Source organism: Canis lupus, chromosome 28, assembly GCF_048164855.1.
Source record: "Canis lupus baileyi chromosome 28, mCanLup2.hap1, whole genome shotgun sequence".
Lineage (NCBI taxonomy): Eukaryota > Metazoa > Chordata > Mammalia > Carnivora > Canidae > Canis > Canis lupus.
Window position 1 is genome coordinate 14,531,741 of NC_132865.1, and position 25,409 is coordinate 14,557,149.

Genomic DNA, 25,409 nt, shown 5'->3' on the forward strand with positions numbered 1-25,409 from the left:
AATATATTAGGTTTCATACAGATTTTTAAAAATGTTATTTTTTACTTTTTCATAAATATTTCTTATTGATATTTTTTATTTCAAAATGCTGGAACATTCCAGAAGGCAGAAGATATAATCAGACATTTTGTCTTTTCAGAATACTGGAAAAATCCAGAATATAGTTTTTTAAAGGGTTTGTTTTAATATCAAGGAAAAAATTCATTATTACACATCATTTTCTGTAAAATGATTTCTTTGGTTAGAAGATGCTGTGTGGAATACCATGACAGTAAACAAGAGATTCTCTGAGTTTATGGATGATGGTTTTGATAGGAGCTTTGTGGGTAGGAAAGGCAAATCTATATTTAGAGTGTTTATTCCAGTGATAATATATCACAATCCTTTCTATAAAATGGCCCAGTGTAACCTGCCACCAGCTAGCTATATGATCATTTTAGGAAATGACGCTATATTAGAAGCTTATTGTTGGTCTCTGCTGTTGGCAGATTGGTCATTTAGCAGTGGTTGTAGCCAGATCCACATGGGTGAGTAGAAGTGAATGTTTCTGAATCCATGCATAACCTCCAGCCCACAAAAATTCAGCAGCCTGCCACCTTGGTGAAATTTTTCATTGACTAGCAATCTGGAACATGTTCAGATAGCCCTCCTATTACTAAGACAGAAGTATGTCCCTGCTGCTGTGGCAGCTTTGTTCTTGAACCCATTTGTGGTACAGGAATAGCTGGGGAAAGAGGTTGACATCCACTGATAAAGAAATCATTTACATGTGATTGATTTATTTTCTCACTCTGCCCATTCAGAGAAGTCTGTCTGCATATCTCTTTCCCAGACCTTGTCATCTATTTCTGAATCATGTGACTTCCAAATCCCTGTGCATCCAGCAAAATCATTAGTCACTTTATACAAATGAATACAGATCCGTTCTTTAGGCTGTCTTTCCTTCCAGGCAAGGTCATCAGGTGCACTGCTCAAAGTTCTGCCTACTGAGGGGCTATTCCTTTACCCCTGTCCTTCCGGACCACTCTAGCTCTGCATTAAGATTCACCTACAGAGAGGTCTGATGACGTCTCCATTCTACATCTTTATCTGCTACAGATACTTGAAATACTCAGGTATAGCCTGAATCTGCCAGGCTATAAAGCCTGGCTAGTAGAATAGCTTGCCTGGTAGTCTGGACCTGTTGCAGAACTTTGTCTTATTCTGGGCTTCCCTTAAAACTGGCAGCTTTTTGGGTTACTTTGGTAAAAGATTTGGAGAAGAATGTCCAAATAAGGTATTTGTTCCCTCCAAAATTCAAAGAGACCCAGTAAGTACTGTGTGCACCTTTCTTAGTGGTAAAAATGGCATCTCAGCGTGTCCTAGACCACTGGCCTCTTAAGAATTTCATCAAAGCCCAGCATTTTTGTGAGATTTCCCACCCTCTGGAATACATGTGTCATACCATGTGTCTAGAGTAGTTGAAACTTTTATTTCCAGTCCAATCAGTATGTATAACAGACCAACATGATGTCCAGCAGAGTGAAATGGCAGTCTTTGTATACCAGTTTATGACACAGAGCTGGTGAATTGATGTAACCCTGAGGTATATAGTCTTTACTAGCAGATCTAGAAAAAGAAAGCATTTGTTAGATCAGTTAGCACATACCAGGTGGTGGGGGATATTTGATTTGCTCCAGCCGTGAAACCACATCTGGAACAACAGCTGCAGTTGGAGTTACCACTTGATTAAATTTATGATATTAAATTGTCATTATGTAGGACACATTTGTTTTCTGTAGGGCCACATAGGCAAGTTAAGTGGGGATGTGATAGAAATCACTACTCTGCGTCTTCTAGGTCCTTGGCACTAATCATTGCAGTGCCTTCAGGAATGTAGTATTGCCTTTAATTTACTTGTTCAGTAGGTAGGGGAAGTTCTAGTATTTTCCACTTTTCCTTTCCTACCTTAATAGCCCTCACTCTGCAGATTAAGGAACTAATGTGGGCATTCTGCCAGTAAATCTATTCCCATTATGCATTCTAGAACTGGAGAGAGAACTACAGTAAGTTCAGAGGATAGGCCTAAGCTAAAACTCCCATTAATCATGTGACCCCCCACCATAAACCTGTTCTGACTAGAAGCACATTGAGTCATCAAGAGTTATAGAGGTTCACATAATCCTTAAAAAGTGTGATTATTTCTCCTTCCCCAGTGGACACCTTGGTAAATAGTTTTTTTTTTTTAATATTTTTTTTTATTTATTTATGATAGTCACAGAGAGAGAGAGGCAGAGACACAGGCAGAGGGAGAAGCAGGCTCCATGCACCGGGAGCCCGACGTGGGATTCGATCCCGGGTCTCCAGGATCGCGCCCTGGGCCAAAGGCAGGCGCCAAACCGCTGCACCACCCAGGGATCCCCACCTTGGTAAATAGTTATGACTCTCGTTAGTAGGAAGATAGACAGTATAAATTTTTAGCTATGTGTAGCAGGATCCTTCCTTGATCTGATCTTCTCTTCATTTAGAGGACTCCGTGTCTAGGAATTGGTTCAGTTTTGGGATTTTGTTGAGTGGCCCTGACAGTCATTTGTGGTTATTCAGTCCAGACTTCTGTTCATTAGAACGACAGACTTTTCCCATCTATTTCAATTCTACAAAAGAGCTCTTCAAGTCAGACTGTTTGGATTACTGCTTACACTCTATTACTTTATGATAACCATGACTATCATATTGTTGGCTAGTAAGTGCTGACTTGGCTCCTGCCGCTTCAAGATCTCATTATTTTAACTGAATTCAGAGAGCTCCTTTTGGAAGCAGTTCCTACCGATCAGTACTAGTGCGGAGAATAGTCACCACACAGCAATTTAGAAATGCTGGTGCTCCCTTCACCCCATAGCTTTGGTGAACTGAGTGTTACAGATCCTGCTAGGGACCACAGTAAGGGCTAGGTGAAAAGGTTGTAAATGATATACTTCAACATTCTATTATTTTCTCTAAACATTTGGATTCTTTTCTCTGTGGTGTACTAAAGAAGTTCTAGTGATTCCACTTCATGTGGTGTAGTCTATCTTTGGGTTTAGGTTTTATTCAGCCAACCAACCAACCAGTTAAGAGCCATGCCTACCTAGTCTCTGAAGCTAACTTTTGTATCTGAATCTTGGCTTAGTGAGCCCGTACTAGTAAATTTGGCCCAAGGCAATACTGTCTTCGCTTCACTTTAACCCAGTACTCTTAGGATCCATTCCCTTACAGATCCTTTGTTTATATTGATATGAATTAACAAAATCATTCAGTTCTTTTGGTGTGTGTTGTACCTCTTCATGGACCATACTTTGTATCTCACCCCCTGCGGTCTGCTGAGAGTTGAATTTGGTTATAGATCTAGTGCTAAAAGTTATTTTTAATTAAATTTGAATAGCTACATATGTCTAGTGAATACCATATCAAACAATGCAGGTCTACAAGCGATGAGAAGTGGAAGAGATCAGTGCTTAGGAGGATCAGTGGGCTCTTGCAACTACTCAGGTAGACCATTGCAGGTACTTCAGGAAAGGGAAAACTAACCTCAGGTTGGGATAGAAGGGCTTCTTCTAATGGCGAAGGACACTGGCAGAATTTAGGGGCTAAGGGTCTGCAGGTTCATTAGCATCTGCCCATATGCCCCATTCTGATTTTCAGAATTCACCACCACCTTCTTAATGCCCCAATTTTAACACTAGAGGACCTGTGAAGTTGGGAACTCAGTTTGCATTGCTATTCAGCCATCTGCAGAAGTAGATTTTGTTTTTGTTTTTTTTGTTTTTGGGGGCCTTTTTTTTTTTTTTTTTTTTTAGATCTTGGGCCTGAAGCTAAAGGAGATAAAGATTTCTTTTAGGAGAGTTATAGATGCTTTCAGATCCCTTATGTTAACCTTTAGCTGGGAATTTAAACCCCCCGCGAGGTTAATCATTTTCCAGTGCACTTAACAGCAAATGACACTTTTATACTTCTGTATTTTGACCTAATTGATAATGAGGCAGAAGATACTTCCCATGACAAAGCCTTGCCTTCTATAGGCACTTGGTTATAGGTGTCCACAGATGTTAATTTAAGAAACTGCCTTGCCAATGCACATTGTGGACCATCAGTGTCCCTTATCGTGGAAATGGGTTCACTAATCCCTTTAGGTTCAATCAATTTAGAAAACAAACCCCAGATAGCCCAGAATTAATGTAGACAACCCATCTTACAGTTGTATTCTTCTGGAACCATTTTGGTAGTCTCATCTTCTTGTGTTCACAGCCTTAACCTAGGGACTTTTTTGAGTACCTATTTATGAGACAATTCCTGTCCTGTACACTTCTTCTAGGCTTTATTTGCTTGTTAACCCTGTGCTTTTGTTGTGCAGGGTTAGAATAAAAAAGTAGAAGTAGATAGCAGTGCATTTTATAGCAGATCCCTAAAAACAATGTTTTGACTATTGAGTTTGTTAATTATTGGTACTTGGATAACACAGGAAGGGGTGGTGCCAAGGATAGGGTGGAAATTGATTTTAGAAGGTTCATTTTAGAATAGTCAGTAAATATATCCATCCTGTTTTTTTATTTGTCTTCCAGGAACTAAGATAATATATTTATGTAAACTTTTTTAGTACTGAACAAAACAGACCTCTCCTTTTCCATCTTATTTTTTTTTTAATAAATTTTTTATTTATTTATGATAGTCACACAGAAAGAGAGAGAGAGAGGCAGAGACACAGGCAGAGGGAGAAGCAGGCTCCATGCACCGGGAGCCCGATGTGGGACTCGATCCCGGGTCTCCAGGATCGCGCCCTGGGCCAAAGGCAGGCGCCAAACTGCTGCGCCACCCAGGGATCCCCTCCTTTTCCATCTTAAAGGATTATAGCAAAGAAGACAAACTTTTAACAATTGATTTTAAATGTGATGAATGTTATTAAATAAATTGCATAATATTAGAACTAGAAGATACAATGCTGAGGCAACCCGGGTGGCTCGGTGGTTTAGTGCTGCCATCAGCCCAGGACTTGATCCTGGAGACCTGGGATCAGGTCCCACGTTGGACTCACTGCATGGAGCCTGCTTCTCCTTCTCCCTGTGTCTCTGTCTCTCTGTCTCTCTCTCTCTCTCTGTCTCTCATAAATAAATAAATAAAATCTTAAAAAAAAAAAAAGAAGATAATGCTAAGTGAAATAAATCAGAGAAGGACAAATACCATATGATTTCACTCATGTGGAATTTAAGAAACAAAACAAATGAACAAAGGAAAAAGATACCCAAAAAAACCCCCAAACAAACCCAATCTCCTAAATATAGAGAGCAAACTGGTGGTTGCCAAAAGGGAATTGAGTGAGGATGGGGGAAATAGATACAGGGGATTAAGAGTATACTTAGGATGGGCACTGAGTAATGTATAGAATTGTTGCATCATTACATTGTGCACCTGAAACTAATATAGCCCTGTATGTTAATTATACTTCGATTAAGAGAAAAAAACTATGAGTAATTATAGTAAGATCTTAGAACATGACAATTTAATTCCGTTTTAGAAGTGTCCCATATCCCAGAATGGTTTGAAGTACTGTTCCATGTGTATACCTGCATGCTTTATCATTTAATCAGATAACTTATGTCTTACTAGAAATCTTTAAGGGACCCTTTGGTCCCAAGGTTTTTTTCTCTCTCTCCACTTCCCTTCCATCATCTTTAAGGGTGTGACTCAAGCTCATCTCTGAAAGAGAAGGCTACTGATTATCCAGCCTCCTTTTGTAAATCTGTTTCTCCCTACTTAGCATAATTATTTTCCTACTATGATGATATCTATTATAGAGGTTTCTAAACTTATTTTTTTTTATCATGCTCCTTCACTAAAAAATCTTTGAGCATATATTCCAGTATTTACTAGAAAGTTGCCTTCCATTTATGTTTATTACTTTATAAAATCCTTTTTACATTTTAGAATATTTAATAATTCCTGTTACTAAATTTGTAGTTATCCAATCCATTTTTTTTTCTTTTACAAATGAGAAGACAAATTTAAGACTTAAATGACTTATTCAAGATTTTTTGGCTATTTAATGGCAGAGTTGGTCATAAAACTGAGGTTTTCCTCAGTGTTTCTGTTATTTTGCTTTATGTTTCCTTCAAGTTTTAAAATACTATTTCTATATACTTTTCGTCTTCTGAAGTAACTTGTATTTAAGGGTCACTGTTCAGCCATATCATGTAGTTTTGAATAACAGGTATGGTATTTGCATGTAAAGTGAGATGGTTGAACAAATTGATATTTCATGTTTTTAGCACTAATAGCCTCTGATTCCAAGCTGTATATTAAATGTCCTTATATGCGTGAAAGTTATATAAACTTAAAATTCATTGAAACTTTAAAGTAATACATAGATTTCATGTTCTAGATTTTCCATAATAAGTAATATAAAGAAATATTCCTACATAGAAATTATTACTGTTAGCATTTAATAGTATTTCTTTAGAAGGAATTATATTTGTATATATCACTATAAATGTATAAATTTATGTTAGTATGCATATAAATATGGGCACCATTCTTTTTTTTAAAGATTTATTTATTTATTTTGGTGGGGGCTGGAGAGGAGGCAGAGGGAGAGGGAGAGAATCTCAAGCATACTCCCCACTGAGTATGTGCTGAGGGCTTGGTCTCATGATCATGACCTGACCAAAATCAAGAGTCGGACGCTTAACCAACTGAGCCACCTGGGTGCTCCTTTGAACCATAATTTTTAAGTATGTACTCGATAGCCAGTATTCCCTGAAATATTATAGGTATCACAACCTAATATGTGTAGAACTAACTTACCCTCTTACTTCTCCTGTACTGCTCTTACATCTTATTCATGGTTGCCCTTCTGCCTTACTTTCTGTAGCCAGTTGGAGATCAAGTCTTTGCGTACTGTTTGGTAAATAGCTCTTTATTCCTTCTGCTGTATTCCTGTGGCCACTGCATCAGTGTAGGCCTTATCATCCCTGTCCTAGCTAATTGGAGGAGCCTCTGAACACTTTTCTTTTAATTTTTCCCCCTCTTTCTGGTCCATCTTGCATACTGCTGTCAAAGATTTCTTTTTAAAAGAAGGAGCAAGTATTGCTACCCCATTAATGACAGACCTCTTTTGAATCTGACTTCACTATGGTACGAGACTCTTTACGACCTATGTGAGGGTAGCAGTTGTTTACAGCAACTTTTTGGACTGTTGTCATATTGGTTTAACTCTGTGTTTTCCCTGCTATTTTACATATTTTTATATCAAGGCTAGAATAAGCCTAGTACATGACAGGCACTCCATACTGAACACATTTGGAAAATGAATAAATTAAAGTGATACTGTTCCCTATATTTGTGATCCCTTCACCTTCCTCTATTCTACCTGGGCAGTCTTGTTCAACTTCTAGACCTTAAAGGGAAAAGTAGTACAGTAGTATAACAGGAATACTTAGGGAATCTAAGCCCTGTGACCAATTCTTAAAGGAAGCAGTCAGCTCTACCTGCCTTATCTATGATAACTGTATGAATGAGCTTTATGGGAACATTTCCATCATCAGGGTTAGACACTGAGCTCCATGGTATACCCAGCAGGTGACAGTGTACCTACTATAATCTCTGTAGTCTGCATCAGCATAAGAGGAGCTAACAGTGTTATTGTCAACGTGGGTTGATGGAATTGCTACACTTATTTTTTAAGAAGACATTTGGCAAATAACGAGGAATTCAGGGATCCCTGGGTGGTGCAGCGGTTTGGCGCCTGCCTTTGGCCCAGGGCGCGATCCTGGAGACCCGGGATCGAATCCCACATCGGGCTCCCGGTGCATGGAGCCTGCTTCTCCCTCTGCCTGTGTCTCTGCCTCTCTCTCTCTGTGTGACTATCATAAAAAAAAAAAAAAAAAAAACAAACGAGGAATTCAGAAATAGTTCTAGATTATGATTTTTGAAGGAGAGCTTTTGTCTGATTACTTGAATAGTGTCCAAACAGTATAGTGAGTGTACAATTTAAAAGCAAATTTCAGGTGTTAATCCAGGGGTTTTATGCTTGTGGTAAAATCATTTTCAGTCACTGAAAATACATTGATTTCCATTGTAAAATGTAACAAAGTGTAGGCAAAAATGATGGAATAAAAAACAATAGCATTCTATTACTATTTGAATTTTAAATCTCTTTTAAAATATAATTTTTCATACCCTGAATAGCCAAAGTAACCTTGAAAAAAAAGAACAAACCTGGAGATACCACGATTTCTGATTTCAAACTGTATTACAAAGCTGTAGTTGTCAAAACAGTATGTTATTGGCATATAGACCATGGAACAGAATAGAGAGCTTAAAAGAAACCTACATGTATATGTTAAGTTAATTTATGACAAAAGAGCCAAGAATATACGTGGGGAAAGGGCAGTTTCTTTAATAAATGGTGATGGGAAAACTGTATAACTGCAAGCAAAAGTATGAAACTGGACCACTGTCTTTCAGCATATACAAAAATTAAAAATTAACTCAAAATGGATTAAAGATTTGAACATAAGACCTAAACCCATAAATCTGGAAGAAAATGTGTGGTAAGGTCCTTGGTAATAGATCTTGGTGATGATTTTTTGAATCTGACACAAAAGCAAAAGCAACAAAAGCAAAAATAAGTGGGACTACATCAAACTGAAAAGCTTCTTACAGCAAAGCAAGGAAACCATCAGCAAAATGAAAGGCATCTACTGAATGGGAGGAAATATTTATAAATCATCTATCCAATAAGAGGTTAATATCCAAAATATTTAAATAATCATATAACTCAGTAGAAAACAAAATAAAAATGGACAGAAATTCTAAGTAGACATTTTTCTAAAGAAGACATATGGATAACCCACAAGTATGTAAAAGATACTCAACATCATTAATCATAAGGGAAATACAAAGCAAAACCACAGTGAGGTAACCTCACCTGTTAAAATAGCTATTATCAAAAAGAAAAGGAATGACACGTATTGGTAAAGATGTAGAGAAAAGGGAATGCTGTACCACTGTTGGTGGAAATGTAAATTTCTTATAGTCACTATGGAAAACAGTATAGAGGTTTCTAAAAAATTTAAGAATGGGGGCAGCCCGGGTGGCTCAGTGGTTTAAGCACCCCCAGGGCGTGATCCTGGAGACCCAGGATCCAGTCCCACATCAAGCTCCCTGCATGGAGCCTGCTTCTCCATCTGCCTGTGTCTGTGCCCCTCTCTCTGTGTCTCTCATGAATAAATAAATAAAATCTTTAAAAAGATGTATAAAAAAAAATTAAGAATGGAACTACTATATGACCCAGCAATTCTATTTATCTGAAGACAGTAAAAACATTAACTCAAAAGGTGTATGCACCCCCATGTTCATAGCAGCATTATGTATAATAGCCAAGATATGGAAATAACCTAAGTTTTCATTGATGGATGAATAAAGAAAATGTGTGTATATATACATATACATAATGGAGTATTGTTCAGTCATAAAAAAGAAGGAAATCTTGCCATTTGCAAAAATATTGATGGATGTTGAGGGCATTGTGCTAAGTGAAATAAATCAGAGGAAGACAAATATGTATGATATCACTTACTTGATCATTAAAAAAAGTTCATGGGGATCCCTGGGTGGCGCAGCAGTTTGGCGCCTGCCTTTGGCCCAGGGCGCGATCCTGGAGACCCGGGATCGAATCCCATGTCGGGCTCCCGGTGCATGGAGCCTGCTTCTCCCTCTGCCTGTGTCTCTGCCTCTCTCTCTCTCTCTCTCTGTGTGACTATCATAAATTAAAAAACAAAACAAAACAAAAAAAACCTGAGAACAGGTTGGGGGTTGCCAGAGGTGGGATGGGAGGTGGGAGAGTGATCTGAGGTCAAAAACTACAAACTTGCACTTATAAAATGGGGGGAATGCAGCATGGTGACTATAGTTGCTAGTACTGTGTACTGTGTTTTGTATTTGAAAGTTCCTAATGGAACAGATCTTAAAAATTCTCATCATAAGAAAAAATACTTTTTTGTAAGTATATATGCTGATGGGTATTAATTAACCAGGCTTATTGTTGTGATCATTTCACAGTGTATATAAATATCAAATCATTGTTATAAACCTGAAACTATTCTGTCATATTATATGTTGTGATTATACTTCAATATAAAAAGTCACTCATAATTTAATGAAATTTATAATATAAATATTTTACAACAGATTTACTAAAAGGCCTTAAGAGATCTTATTAAATAATTAGTCATTAACACTTAATTATTTTCTCAAACTTAGGAGGAAATAGTTTGTCATACAATCTTAGCCCAAACATCTCTTTACAGTTAAAAGATTGCATTATTTAAGGAACAGACTCTAGTGATGGCTAAATTATCTTTAATAAGTGTTTAAAACTATTGGATTTACTACTTGATCTTCCTATCACCTAAAGCTGTTTTGATTAGACTGTAGCTTCAATGGAAAGTCTTCCAAAGGGGCTGGAGTGGGGGTGGGGAGAGGGGAGAAGAGGAGGAAGAGGGAGGAGGAAGAGGGAGGAGGAGCTTTCAACCACAGGAGTAGAGTAATGAGAAAGCAGGTCATAGGAAGAAGAGTCCAGTCCAACACTGGACTCAAATTGTACCTGTAGCTCTTTGACCTCTTTGACTGCAAGCAGGATGAGGCCTAGAAGCTGATACTCTGCTTTTCCTTTGAGCAGTGCTCTTTTCATCTGCTCTGGTGGCAGCTGTTATGGAGGACATAGTGGCTCCCAGTGGAGTGTCATAGTAGCTACTCTTATCACTGCTGGCTTGGTATTACTCTTTGTGCTACCTCTAGAGGACAACTCATAGCCCATGTCTGCATTGAGCCTGTAGAATGTATTTCATCCTTGGCTCTCTGCAAGAAATAACTATTTGTTTGAGGTGCTTATTTAAGGATCTTTAATATTATACTCTGTGGAGTTATAAAACTAGTAGTAAGGCTCAAAGCATAATATTCCTGGCTACCTTTTTAGTTTTATTTGACATCTTGATATACGGACTTGTTTTGGTTTAGATGGACACTTCAGTCCTCAGGATTCCTTCCCAGTGTGTTTCAATTCACTGAAACAGATCCATCACCATACCCTCCTTCCCGCATCTAAGGGACTTGGCATCAGCCAAATATTTTGACTTTTTTTTCCTTGAGGCAGAAGTCACAGACTTTTGGTCTTTGGGCCAAAGTGTGTTTTACTAGATTGATAAAGTAAAAGACTTTTTAAAAAATAAACATGGAAAAATTGGAAATTTTTTTAAAGTAGTTTTTACCCTATAGCTTGGTTACACTTAGTCACTTCTTTTTTTTTTTATTTTTAAGATTTATTTATTTTTATTATGATAGACACAGAGAGAGAGAAAGAGGCAGAGACACAGGAGGAGGGAGAAGCACCTCCATGCCGGGAGCCCAACATGGGACTCGATCCCGGGTCTCCAGGATCAGGCCCTGGGCTGAAGGCGGGTGCCAAACCGCTGAGCCACCCAGGGATCCCCAAAATTGGAAATTTTATGTTACTACATGGATTTCTGTCTTTTCTTGGAGAATCAAAAGATGTGGCAACACTGAACTCAAATTGTAACTGTAGCTAGAGCTGAGTAGTGGCTGTATTTTTTAGGCATTTTTTTTAGAAGATTTTATTTATTTATTCATGGGAGACACACAGAGAGAGGCAGAGACATAAGCAGAGGGAGCAGTAGGCTCCATGCAGGGAGCCCAATGTGGGACCCGATCCCCGGACTCCAGGATCACGCCCTGAGCCAAAGGCAGATGCTCAACCACTGAGCCACCTGGTGTCCCAATGGCTGTACTTTTTAGACTGGCACATATTCTGCTTACCAAGTCCCCACTCAGCCTAGCTTTTGAATTTGTAATCCTTGGAGTACTACATGTATTAAAATGAGTCATAAATATGGTTTTATAATTTTTAGAGTAAGTTTACTATCAAACTCTTAATAATTCTCCCTGAAATAACAGATGTAAAACTTATTCCAAATACAGGGTGTAGGTAGATTAAATTGTTACTATTCTTCTGTAATTAGTTCTCAAAAACAGAAACTTAGTGCTTCCCTTAGTTTGAGCCAAAGAATGCACATACCACAGCAGACACAAATTAAAGATGAGTAGAAGGTACAAGTCTGTACTCATGGATTTCTGAAAAAGCATGTTTGGAAAAAATTTGTAAGTTAAAAAAAGAAGGAGCCTGCATTATAGGCTCAGTCATACCTTAAGTAAATTCAGTATGTAAAAAAGACTCCTAGAAAATGAGCAGCACAAAACAAGGAGCTGTATTTAAATTTTAAAAAGCCCTTTTATTTGGCTATTTTTTAAATTAAAGTATAATTAATATACTGTGTTACATTAGTTCAGGTATATGATATGATTCAACAATTATGTACATTAATGCTCATCATGGTAAGTGTATTCTTAATCCCCTAGGTTTCACTCATCCCCCCCCTCCCCATTTCCTCTGGCAACCACCAATTTGTTCTCTTTATTAAAGAGTCTCTTTTTGGGTTTGTCTCTTTTTTTATTTGTTTTGTTTCTTAAATTTCACATGAGTAAAATTACTAAATTCTACATTCAGATGAAATCGTATGACAGTTGTCTTTCTCCATCTGACTTATTTCATTTACCACTATATGCTATAGGTTTCATCCATGTTGTTGCAAATGGCAAGATCTCATTCTTTTTGTGGCTGAGTAATATTCTATTTTGTGTGTGTCCTCTTTATCCATTTATGTATCACTGGACACTTGGGTTGCTTTCATACTTTGGCTATTGTAAGTCATGCTACAATAAACATAGGGATGCATATAATCTTTTCAAATTAATTTTTTTCATTTTCTTTGATTAAATACCCAATAGTGGGATTACTAGATCATATGGTAATTGTATTTTTAATTTTTTGAGGACTATTCAGTTAGTCCCACTAAACTTGAATTTGAAAGATTTTTTTTTGGCAGATAATCAGTATTAGGAATAAAGTTAATCACTTTCTTGAATGCCCACATGCTCAGACCCTGACCTCCCTCTGTCTCCATGGTAGGAGGTTTTGTCTTATAGGATACTCCTTACTTTTCTCACATTCCAGATTCTACACTGAGCCAACACATCAGCATCATTTCCCACTAAACACTTTTCTTGGTTTCTTCTTGAAGAAGGAAAGGGAGGAACAGGAGGTTGAAGAGTATATCGATTTTTTTAAGCAAAATTCCATTTAAATTTTTTTTCTTATTGCTATAAAATGTAAATATACAGCATATTGACTTTTAAAAATTTCCCCTGTAAGATTTTATTATATCATTCATACCTTTATATTGAATTATATGCTTATAAATCTCTCCTCTTTTTTTTAGGCTTCTCCAAAAAATATGGAATCCTTTGCATCTATGTTGAGACATTCTCCTCTTACTCAGATGGGACCTGCCAAGGATAAACTAGTCATTGGACGAATCTTTCATATTGTAGAAAATGATCTTTATATAGATTTTGGTGGCAAGTTTCATTGTGTATGTAGAAGACCAGAAGTGGATGGAGAGTAAGTAGAATCATTTCCAAGTTTTTAAGAGTACTGATAAAAGTTAAGATACCTCAAAGTATTATTGAATTTTAATTGGTGATTTGCTAAAAGACAGAAAATATGCTTTATTTCTCTTCATTATGCTAATTAGGGAAGTTAGGCTGGATTCACGTCATGTCATTTTAATCACATTAGGCTAGATTCGTATCTTCTCAAAGCAGTGAGAGCACTTTTGGGGGAGATTTTGATGTTCATCTTGGTAATCAGCTATTCCCCACCATAAAATTAAAACTAGCTTTATAGTAATATATGCTACTAAGGCCATTTTATAACTTTTTTTTGGTCTCTTCTTCTGTTTTACAGTCTTTTGCTTCTCAGAGAAGCCTCCCTTTCTACTTCTTCATTCTCCTTTCCTCTCCCACTATCAAATTCTGATACTTTATTATCTTCTTTTCTTATTTTGCACTACTTTCAGAATTATAATTTTTCTTATTAAGAACAGAATTCATTCTGTTTATAGCCTATAAGTAAAGATATTTGTGAATATAAATATGCACTGGGGAAACCATTAAGGTGGAAGATCTAGGAGTAGAATATCAAGAGAAAGGAGATGTGGAAATAAGATTCTGGGATTGGAAAACAATAGTAAGCAATATAGAAATGATTTTTTTTCCCATAAGTTTTTAATATGCACACTTTTAAAATTTCAGTATTTCTAGTACCAGGATGCATCTTAGAGTAGATGTTATGTCAATTCAATTGGCAGTGTTTTTTTTTTATTCTTAATAGTACATAATGGTGAATCTAGTACACAGTGGCGTCTTAGGATGAAATTACAGTGATTAAGAAGTTTGTGATGTTTAAGAATGAATCATATTGTAGAAATGAATAGGGTAAGAGTAACTCTAGATCTAAGTGAGCAGTTATGAAAATTGGTTGCCTCTCTCCTGAGAGCTCTGGATATCTAGAGGTCCAAATGATTAGGAGACATGAACTCATTCTACCTGAATCTGAATTAGACCTGACAAACTTAGTATAAATTTCCTCAGATCAGTGGTGTGTGAGTAAATATTTAACAACTAGTTCTTCAATAAAAAAAGTCCCAGATTGCCAATGTCTGTGGTCTAAAACACTCTCACCATGGCCAATCTTAAGTTTCCAATGTAATGTTAATCAAATGCAGAGTTGGGAATATATATACATACTCAGCTCCTATAAGGTGGCGTAGTCTGGCTCCAGCACACCTCTACCTCAGATAATCAGAAGCTAAACGGTGTCTTGCAAGGTAGGTGCCATGAACCAAGTGATACCTGGAGGAGAAAATGGGCTTCTTATGCTGCCTGGCACTGAGAGGTAATAGCTCAAGATAGCTGTCTTGTTATATCAAATAACATATATGCTTAATCAAAAGTAGTAAGACCTCAAGAAATTTCTAAGTAGGATAAGTCTGTCAATCTAGATATTAATACTATCTATTGTGTAATGGGTCATTGAAGGGATTAAATCAGATAATGTATGTAAAGATTTAGAACAGTGATTGATATATAATAAACAGGTACTGTTATTACTATTCTTGAAATTGTAGTGATTTGGATTTTTGTGAACCAATTATAACATTCCTCAAGAGTTCCTATCAATGAGGGTTTATGCAGGAGGCAAGTATGAAGATATGCAGTCCCAAAGTTATCCTTTAAAAGAGGCATCCTAAGCTCTTGGATACTGTCAGTAGTATCTGTGGCAGATCATTTTTCATTAATAGAGAATATATCAGTAATTTAAAAATGAAGTACTGTTTTATTTTATACAAGAAATCTTCTCAGGTGCAGTAGACATCTTTATTCTCACGAGCTGACCTTTCTTACAGCCAGAACATCAGGTATTAACTTTACAAAAAATGTATTTTACAGATAACACTGCTGAATTATGGATATTTCACCTGCTTAGTCAGATTTATTATAAGTTACAAGTATAGTAAACACAGTTCCTTATGTTTTTGAATGGCAATTTTTTATGATATTTCTTTTTTTCTTTTTAAACATTTATTTATTCATGAGAGACACAGCAAGAGACATGGGCAGAAGGAGAAGCAGGCTCCCTGTGGGGAGCCCGATGCAGAACTCGATCCCAGGACCCTGGGATCACACCCTGAGCCAAAGGCAGACTCTCAGCCACCAAGCCACCCAGGTGCCCCTCTTTGTGGGTATTATTTTATGTATACTGTTCTTTATTCTCATTTCATTAAATTTTTAAAACATTAATTTTGTCATTATGTTATATTTTTTAGCATAATATTACAGAATGTCTTAGAAACTAGAAATTCTGATTTGATTCTTAGGCCTTACTGCATCACAGAATTTTAAGTATCAGTATTTGTGACTAGATATTTCTCTAGTAAGTGTCATAATATGGTTTAAGTTTATTTTATGTACAGTATAGCTTTAAATGATTAAATACTAGAATTTGTTGCAACATTTATTAAGTCTTAATTTTTCATTGAAAACTATGCACATACCATAGAAGCACATATTCTGTTACAGAAATTACTGTATGGTTGAAGCTCTTATCTTCACATATATTCCTGCCAGTGAAGCAGTCTATTTAACAGAAGTTTTTGGGGTGAGACTGATGGCTTATAATAATTTTGCAAGGAAATTGTCTAGTCTGTGGAGCAGTCACTGTATTAGAGTCTTTTTTAAAATGTATTTAGCAGAGTTAAATGCCTGCATCTTTTTTTTCTTTTTGTAGTTATCTGCAATAGTTATTTTTCAACTCCTGCTTTTGAGTGTCCCGTATCCAATTACTCTTACCAGAAATTTTCACTTCAATTTCCAAATCACTCACAAAATCAATATATTCATGACTGAGGATCATGAAGAGGGGGGGAATCATGCTGGTGCAGAATTTGATTTGTTCATTTGTTCATCCATTCATTCATTCAGCAAATATTTACTGGACCTCTTCAGTTTGGCAGGCACTGTTGTAAGGGCTGGTAAACTATCCAGACTAGCTCTCTGTCTGCCCTCATGAAGTTGGGCAGCAACTTCTACTGGAGAAAGAATGTATAGTAAACAAGTACAGAAATCAGTTTTTAAAATTGGTAATTACATGAGTAAAAAAGGGCTAATATGGTGACAAAATGTCTGGCAGGTAGAAGATAATAGTAGTTAGGAAAGGGCTTTGACTTCTATTGCTGAAAGTCTGAAAATACTCTGAGTGCTTTTTTTTTTTTTTCTTTTAATGATAAGCAAGAGTCAAGGCTTAAATTCTATTCCTCTCTTGTCCTACAGACTGGTAATGTTATTTCTAATAATGTGCTAAGGAGAGTAGTTCACCTTAGCCAAGATTTGACCTGCTAGTTTGGTATCTTTTGTTCCCTTCCAATCTATGTGTATACATACCCTAATGGCTATGTAGGTAGCAACTATAGCTCCATATCTACATACATTGTTTTCTGGGGAGAAACTTTCTATATTAGCAAATCCTTTGTTGTCCAGTTTTTAATTCATCATGGAAAGAAGGTTTCTACTCTTCACAGAATATTTATTGAATTTCTTGATCTCTGTGTGAAGAAATACTTAGTTTCTTTCCAAAACCCTTCTCTAGGTCTCTTACAGCTACCTGTCACTAATGCTTTGAAAGTATTGGTGTCCCTGGGTGGGTCAGTTGGTTAAGTGTCTGACTCTTGATACTGGCTCCGGTCATGGTCTCAAGATTGTGAGATTGAGCCCTGAGTTGGGCTCTGTGCTCCCTCTCCCTGTAGCCTTCCCCCCTCACTTGTCACTTGTCCCCTCTAAAAAAAATAATAATAAAGAAATAAAAAGTATTATAGAAGAGTGTTAGATCAGCATAATTACTACTTACCTATATTTAAGACAAAATTTGTAGGTGGGAAATCTTTTATTTAGATCTTACCTGTTGTCTTTATAGTTGGTAGAAAGATAATAGTACCAAATGAGAAAGTAGTGAGATCCAGCTAGATCTCTGGTCATACCTTTTCATACCTACAAGTTTAGTTTATATGATTAGATAGAACAGCTTTTTGGGCTGGACATGTTTACTCCCTACCTCCATGTTGTCAGGCTGCCTCTGAGCCGATTTTAGAAGGGTAACTGAGTAATGGCAGAACTTCTTGCTTTGATACATTTACCTAAGAGACTACAAATAAAATGTAGATATTTACGTAATTTATTCATCATTCATCAGCCTGGTTTGCTTTTTTAAATTTTTTTTAAAAATTTTTTTTATTTATTCATGATAGTCACACACAGAGAGAGAGAGAGAGAGAGAGAGAGAGAGGCAGAGACACAGGCAGAGGGAGAAGCAGACTCCATGCACCGGGAGCCCGACGTGGGACTCGATCCCGGGTCTCCAGGATCGCGCCCTGGGCCAAAGGCAGGCGCCAAACCGCTGCGCCACCCAGGGATCCCTGGTTTGCTTTAAATCCCTTTTGAGAACCATTTTTTCTCTTCAGTTTGACTTTTGTGTCATTGAATCTATTCTACTTTAGGACGGTTTAAATTAATTAAATGCAAAGAAAAATAGCTCATTTAATAAATACTCAGTTTTGCAAAATGTTTTAATTTTTTCATTATTTTTAAGATTTTTTATTAAGTTTTAATAGGTACAAATGTAGTGATCCAAAGGGGCACCTGCACCCCAATGTTTATAGCAGCAATGTCCACAGTAGCTGAAGTATGGAAAGAGCCCAGATGTCCATCGACAGATGAATGGGTAAAGAAGATGTGGTGTGTATACACACACACACACACACACACACACACACAGGGATATTACTTAGCCATCAAAAAGCATGAAATCTTATTTACATTGATGTGGATGGAACTGGAGGGTATTGTGCTGAGTGAAATAAGTCAGAGAAAGACAATTCAGAGGATCATGGGGAAGGGAGAGAAAACTGAATGGGAAGAAATCAGAGAGAGACAAACCGTAAGAGACTCTCTTTTTAAAAAAAAATTATTTATTTATTCATGAGAGACAGAGAGAGAGAGAGGCAGAGGGAGAAACAGGCTCCATGCAGGGAGGATTGGATTCCAGGACTCCAGGATCACACCCTCGCGGAAGGCAGGTGCTAAACCGCTGAGCCACCTGGGAATCCCCACCGTAAGAGACTTTTTTTTTTTTTTTTTTTTTTTTTTTTTGAGACTCTTAACCATACGAAACAAACTGAGGGTTGCTGGAGCAGCGGAATGGGGTAATTCGGGGATAGGCATTAAGGAGGGCCGGTGAGGTAATGAGCACTGGGTGTTACATGCAATTGATAAATTACTGAACTCTACATCTGAAACTTATGATGTACTACTATAAGTTAGCTAATTGAATTTAAATTTAAGAAAAAGAAGGAAAGTAGGGGATATTTTCCTTACTTTCCAAGTGAAGAAAGTGAGTCTCCATGCATAATGTATTGCATGTATTACAGTGACACAACTGGTAATTAAGGCAGGGATTCAAACTTTAGGCTGTGTGTGTCATACACAGCCCATGAATGTTCTTTTCAACTCTACTATGCTGCTCTCTAGATCCCGCAGCATGTAGTTACTTAGTATCATAAGACCCTCCTAAAAGGATCTCACATAGGAGCCAGTTTTTATACCAGCAACCCTGAAAACAGTGTGATAGTAAAGCTCTATGGAGGCCTGTTAAAGAATGGTAGGTAGCCTGTTATAATATCTTTGGTTATGGTATCCATAGTCTAATATGTTTGGATAGTGTTACCACTAATAAGCTAATGACCAGTGGGTCCAGGCTTTGTTTCAGAATGGATGTGTAACAATCATGGTGAGACTTGTAGTTACAGGAGCTGATTAACTTCTAACAACGAGTTGTAGCTTAGAGTCATCTGGCCTCGTGTTATATGAGAAAGCTTTATTTCAAGAAAAGTTTATTTTGCAAATTGTAGAAAGTTGACTCTATATATAATACTCAATTTTTAATTCTTTGATTCTTTTTATAAAATATGTCATATACTTTGCTTGAACTTTGTCAGACCAAAATGGTTTAACCTGTTTTTTTGGTCTTTGTTTTTGATGAACCAAGGTCATAATTACAAACATTAGTGTCTGTGGTGTATCATAATCCAAATATATAGAATTATTACTCCTTAGCTGTACAACCCCTCTAATTCTGTAGTTTTTGTGTTTCACCTTTAGATGTCATCATTCTTTCTCTGCTGTTGTACTTATGTATGCATTTTTAGCTTTCTTGAAATTTTAATTTTCTTCTTCTAATATTCTGATGCCCAGAAAATTGGTCACCAAATTTGTTGTGCTTAAAATAAGATAATAATAGTAGTGTTTGTGAGTAATGACCTCTCAGCCTCTTCTATAAGTAAAGTGTATGTACTTTAATATATGGACTTCAACATGTATTTTAACAGCTCCTAAACTCCTTTGCTTAGTTCTCATTGGGTTCTGTGGAGACTTGATGTCACCAGATAACTAACTTCCTGATAAGTATAACTAGGTAAGGGTCTTGCCTGCATTGACTGCCTGTTCACTGATGCCTTTGGTAGGGATTGTCACATCTCAGGACAGTGTTTGTTGAGCCAGTCAGTGTGCTATTGTCTTGCACATGAGTATTTATTGTGGTTGAGAGTTTAACAGTAGGAACATTAGTGAAAATAAGGTGGGATTATTGGACCACAAATACTATTTGAGATAGTATCAATTCTTACAGTAAATTTGTAAGTAAATCAGTAAATCCCTTAAGAACATTATTAAGCCAAGGGTATTGTTTTATAGCATTGATTAGTTTGATTGGCTTGGAATGTACCTGTAGTACTTTTTATTAGTCTCAAGAATTGAGCTGTTGATTTTATTATTTTTTTAATTAAGGTTTTATTTTGATTCTAGTATAGTTAATATACCGTGGTATATTAGTTTCAGGTGTACAATATAGTGATTCAGCAAGTCCATACATAACCCAGTGCTCATTGCAACAAGTGTGCTCCTTAACCCCCATCATCTGTTTCACCCATCCCCTCTGGTAACCAGTTTGTTCTTTATACTTAGGAGTCTGTTTCTTTCTCTCTTTTTTCCTATTGCTCATTTGTTTCTTAAATTCCATGTATGAGTGAAATCATATGGTGTTTGTCTTTCTCTGACTTATTTTGCTTATCAAAATGCCCTTTCGCTCCATCCATGTTTTTGCAAATGGCAATACTTCATTCTTTTTTATGGCTGAGTAATTTATATATACGTATGTGTGTATATATATATATAATTCTATTTTTAAATAAACTAGGTCATGGTGCAATTTTTCACTGAGTCAGGAAACAATGAGTAGCTATCATGCGTCACCTTTGTGTTTAATGCTGTTTATGTTCAGATTAAAGACAGGATATTTCAGGGAGTTGATTGATTCAGTCAGGGGGATAGAGAAGTAAATCGATACATATTACACTGTATAAGTTCTATTGACTGTCTCCAAAAGGAATGGAGAAGAGGGGAATCCCTGATTCGGTTAGGTTGTCAGAGAAGGTTTCCCAGAGGAATTAACAATTGAATTGAGTTGTAAAGGATGGATTGTAGGAGATACAAAGAGCAAAAAATGGCTGTACTTGTAAAGTTTTAAGTGAGGGAGAGCCTGGCTTTTCTGGGAACTCAAATGGCATAGTTGGTTTAAGTTGAGAAGTGATGAGACAGTGGAGAGATGGGCAGGAGCCAGACCTTCAAGGGATTTATATACCATTCTAAAAAATTGGGACTTTTTTCTGAAAGTGATAAAGAGCCATTAAAACAGACCTGGTTTGTGTTTCAATGAGAGCATTCTGGCAGTGTTGTGGAGCATATATTGGAAGAATGAAATGAGTCAGGCTAATAAAGAAGCTTCTGGAAGGAAGTAATGAGACCATTAATTAAGTAAGACAGTTAAGAGAGGAGACTTTTTTTTTTTTAAGATTTATTTATTTATTTATTCATGAGAGACAGAGAAAGAGAGAGAGAGAGAGAGGCAGAGAAACAGGCAGAGGGAGAAGCAGGCTCCATGCAGGAATCCCGACGTGAGACTCCATCCCAGGTCTCCAGGATCATACCCTGGGCTGAAGGCAGCGCTAAACCTCTGAGCTACCCGGGCTGACTGAGAGGAGACTTTCGTTAGCAATTTAGGAGTTAGCAGAAACAGGTCTTGGTAACTAAGCATGGATAATGAGGTAGAAGTTTGGTGTTTGATTTAAGACATGAATGACTAGTAGATAGTAAATCTGGTCGTACTGGGGAGGTAGACATGGGGAATGGATTATATTGATGAAATGCCCAGATTTAGGTCAGTTTTGATTCTCTCATTCCCACTCATAGTCATACTACTTCTGATTATTATTAGTTAAGGAACATTTGTCTTTTTACTGAAGTATAAAATCCTTTTTATTAAACTATATTTATCTTGTTGGTTAAAGAGCCAAGTTCTCTAAATCTTATTTCATTGTTATATTTTAATTTTGATTTTTCAAGAATTGTATGTATTTCTGTAAAATCATATAGACCAGTTTTACAAATGAGGTCTATTTATTTATTAATGTGTTAATGAAGATCACGTCTTTTAAAGCATTGTTTCTACATTGGCATCTCTATCAAAACACACATGATTGACAGTTCTGAAAATCGAAGAGTTTCAAAACAAGCATGATTGGCAGGTCTAAGGTAACTAGCACGTGCACTGAATATTATTTGTACTTTTGTTTGACACTAAGGTAGAAAAAACGAGCTAATTTCCCAGTCTTTGTTTCTATTTCAGGTTGTATGATATATAGGGTCAAATAGAGTAGGATGGATATTGCATGTTTCAAAGACTGAAGTTTTCAAGGCGTGTTGGTGGGAGAAAAGAGAAAAAAAAGAATTTGAATTAAGTGGTTCTCTTTATTCCAGAGGACATGGTACACAATTTAAAAATATGAATTTTTTTAAAATAGATTTGTGATTGAAAATCATTCTATCATGTTTTCTTAACAGAGCTCTGATTATTTTTCAGGATAAAAGAGCATCTATTATATTTAACTTTTTAGTAAGAAGTCTTAAGAATATGTGTAAATTATAAAATATCTCAGAAGTGTTCTGAGTTCATGAAACACATGTAATCAGACTTCTGAATAGCATTTGATGTAAAAACAACAATAACAACAAAACTAAGCTCACAGATAAAGAGAACAGATTGATGTTTGCCAGAGGCAGGGAGTAGGAGGTGGTCAAAATGGGTGCTAGGGGAGCAAAAGGTACAAAATTACAGTAGTAAGTCTTGGGGATATGATGTATTACATGGTGACTATTTTTAATAATACTGTATTACATATTCAAAAGTTGCTAAGAGTAGATCTTAGAAGTTCTCATCACAAGAAAAAGAATTTCTTGCATAATTGTATATGGTGACACTAGACTTACTCTGGTGATCGTTTCACAGTATATACAAATATCAAATTGTTATGTTGTACACCTGAAATTAATGTTATATATGTCAGTTATACCTCAATAAAAAACATGTTTTTAATGAATAGCATTAGAGGTTATTTTTCCCCCTCAGATATATGGCATAGCATTCTTCTATTTGATTTGTTCTATTGGATTTTATTTTGATTGATGTACAAAATTGATTTACTTTATATAGCATATTCACATGCATAGCTGTATTAGCACAGAGATTGTGTAAATTTATATGTCTAATACATTTGCCATATATGCCTTCCCAGGACTGTAAAGGTTAAAAGTGAATCTGGAAACTACTATGGTGGCTGCTTGTTAAGGAATGCAAGCAATTAAGTGTTCCTGCAAAAGCTTTGAAGTTAATATCTTAATAGGATGAAGAGGAGAAAAAGTCAAGGCTGCACTCCCTACAATTGGTTCAGGCTGTAGTTCTATTGACTTAAGAATAGACTTTAGAAAAATTAAAAGCTCTCTTAAATAGAAAGTATGAGTTCTACTTTAGTTTGTAGAATTTTGTATTAATTTAGATTGGCACTTTATAATATCTACAAACTCTCAGGGGCCCAGGATTTCAGTATGTATTCTGTAATTTGTGGTTAATAATAAGAACAATAATAGCTAACATTTGTTGAGTACTCTATGCTAGCATATTAAGAGTTTTGCATGTAGTATTTTCTTTAATTTTTTTATTACTCTATGGTAGATACTATTAGAATCTTCATTTAAAAAACACTGAAGAAACAAAGGCTATAGAGATTTTAAGTCACTTCCCCAAAGATAGCAGCTAGTAAGTAAACAGACCTGAGACAATGTGGCTCCATATTATTAACCACTACTCACTACTTTATACTTATCAGATATATTTCCAGGGTGTGTGTGTGTGTGTGTGTGTGTGTGTGTATGATTTGTTAATTTTTTCAGCAAATGTTTATTGAGTATCTTAATTACAGTATGCTGAATGTAGTTTAAATGAACTGTGTGATGTCTTTAGGAGGGAGGATGTGTAGAGCACAGTAACTCAGAGGAATACAGGGATGAATGCCTATGTACATGATGTGGTCAAACATTAGAAATCAAAGGAGAAGCTAGAGAAATGAAAGTTGAAATGGTTTCATAAACAACAACAAAAAAGGGCCTCCTCAAAGAGATGAAACTAGCTAGATTCTGGAGGATAAGGATAATATCCATACTCTGTTAGGAGATGGATATTAAGAGGACATCCATGGGGAAAAGCATGAGTAGTGGCATGGAACTAAGAATGAGCTTGGTGGGGTTATGTTAGTTATCTCTACTTGTGTAATATGTTACTCCAAAACTTAGTGGCTTAAAACAATAAAAATTTATTCTATCACATAATTGGTGTGGGTCAGGAATACCAGAGTGTTTTAGTTGAACAGTTATGGCTCAGAGTTTCTCATGAAGTTCAGACAAGATATTAGCTAGGGCTGCAGTCATCTGAAGGCTTGACTGAGGCTGGAGGATTTGATTCCAAGGCAGCTCGCTCATTTGCCTGGTAGGTTAGTGCTGGCTGTGGATAGGAAGGCCTGAGTTTCTTCTCACATGAACCTCTCCATTGGGCTGCTGAGGATCTTCACAGCATAGTAGTTAGCTTCCCCAAGAGTGAATAATTTAAGAAAGGTTGAGGTGGTTATGATACCTCTTATAACCTAGTCCTGTGCATTGTCACTTTTGCCTTATTCTTTAAAAAAAAAGAAATTTAAGATTTTATTTACTTTTTTGACAGAAAAGAGAGAGAGCAAGCACAAGCAGGGGGAGTGGCAGAGGGAGAGGGAGAAGCAGGGTCCCAAACAAGCAGGGAGCCAGATGTTGGGCTCCATCCCAGGATCCCAGGATCATGACTCAAGCCAAAGGCAGACACTTAACTGACTGAATCACCCAGGTGCCTGAACTGCCTTATTCTCTTCATTAGAAGCAAGTCACTAAACCTAGCCCTCACTCAAGGGAAGGGAATTAGTCTCCACCTTTTAGAGGGAATTGTGTACAAAATATGTGTACATATTTTAAAATCACCACAATTGTCAGGAGCCCATGGCTTGGTGAAATTTTAGGGATTAAATACTTGTTTTGCTAGACAGGCAAGAGCCTGTATAGAAAACTCTGAATTTCAGGGTAAGAACTTACAACAATGGAAAGATAGCAGAGTGGCATTTGGGAAGTGATATTTATGTGTAATGACACTCGTAATAAGGTGTGAGATGGGATGGACACCGCAGGGACAGTTTTGAGACCATTGTAGTCCAGGCCGGGGACTCATCTTCTAGGAGAGATGGGAAAGGAAAGCTAGGAGGGACTGTTCCCGGAAATGACCGGTGCTTGAGGTTTCCAGCCTGAGTGACTAGAAAAATAGAGGTCACGGCAATAGGGAAGGTGGGCAGAGTTGCTGTTCACAATAAGGTAGCACATGGAGCTCTGTTTTAGACATGTTGTGGTTT

At 36.7% G+C, this 25,409-nt stretch overlaps 1 protein-coding gene across 10 annotated transcripts in view; it reads left to right on the forward strand.

Annotated features, from left to right (window-relative positions):
• Positions 1-25,409, forward strand: part of MRPS28 (mitochondrial ribosomal protein S28) — a 116,297-nt gene that overhangs the window by 7,688 nt on the left and 83,200 nt on the right. For 3 of the 10 annotated variants that reach the window (XR_012019985.1, XM_072804137.1, XM_072804142.1), the window contains exons 2-3: positions 13,365-13,546; positions 15,568-15,724. Coding sequence is in view for 8 of the 10 variants with exons in the window: in XM_072804137.1 (XP_072660238.1) it covers positions 13,365-13,546; positions 15,568-15,724 (339 nt within the window). In the remaining 2 variants the exon portion in view is untranslated. The remainder of the gene's footprint in view (positions 1-13,364; positions 13,547-15,567; positions 15,725-25,409) is intronic. The other 7 variants (XR_012019986.1, XM_072804140.1, XM_072804141.1 and 4 more) reach the window with 5 other exon arrangements.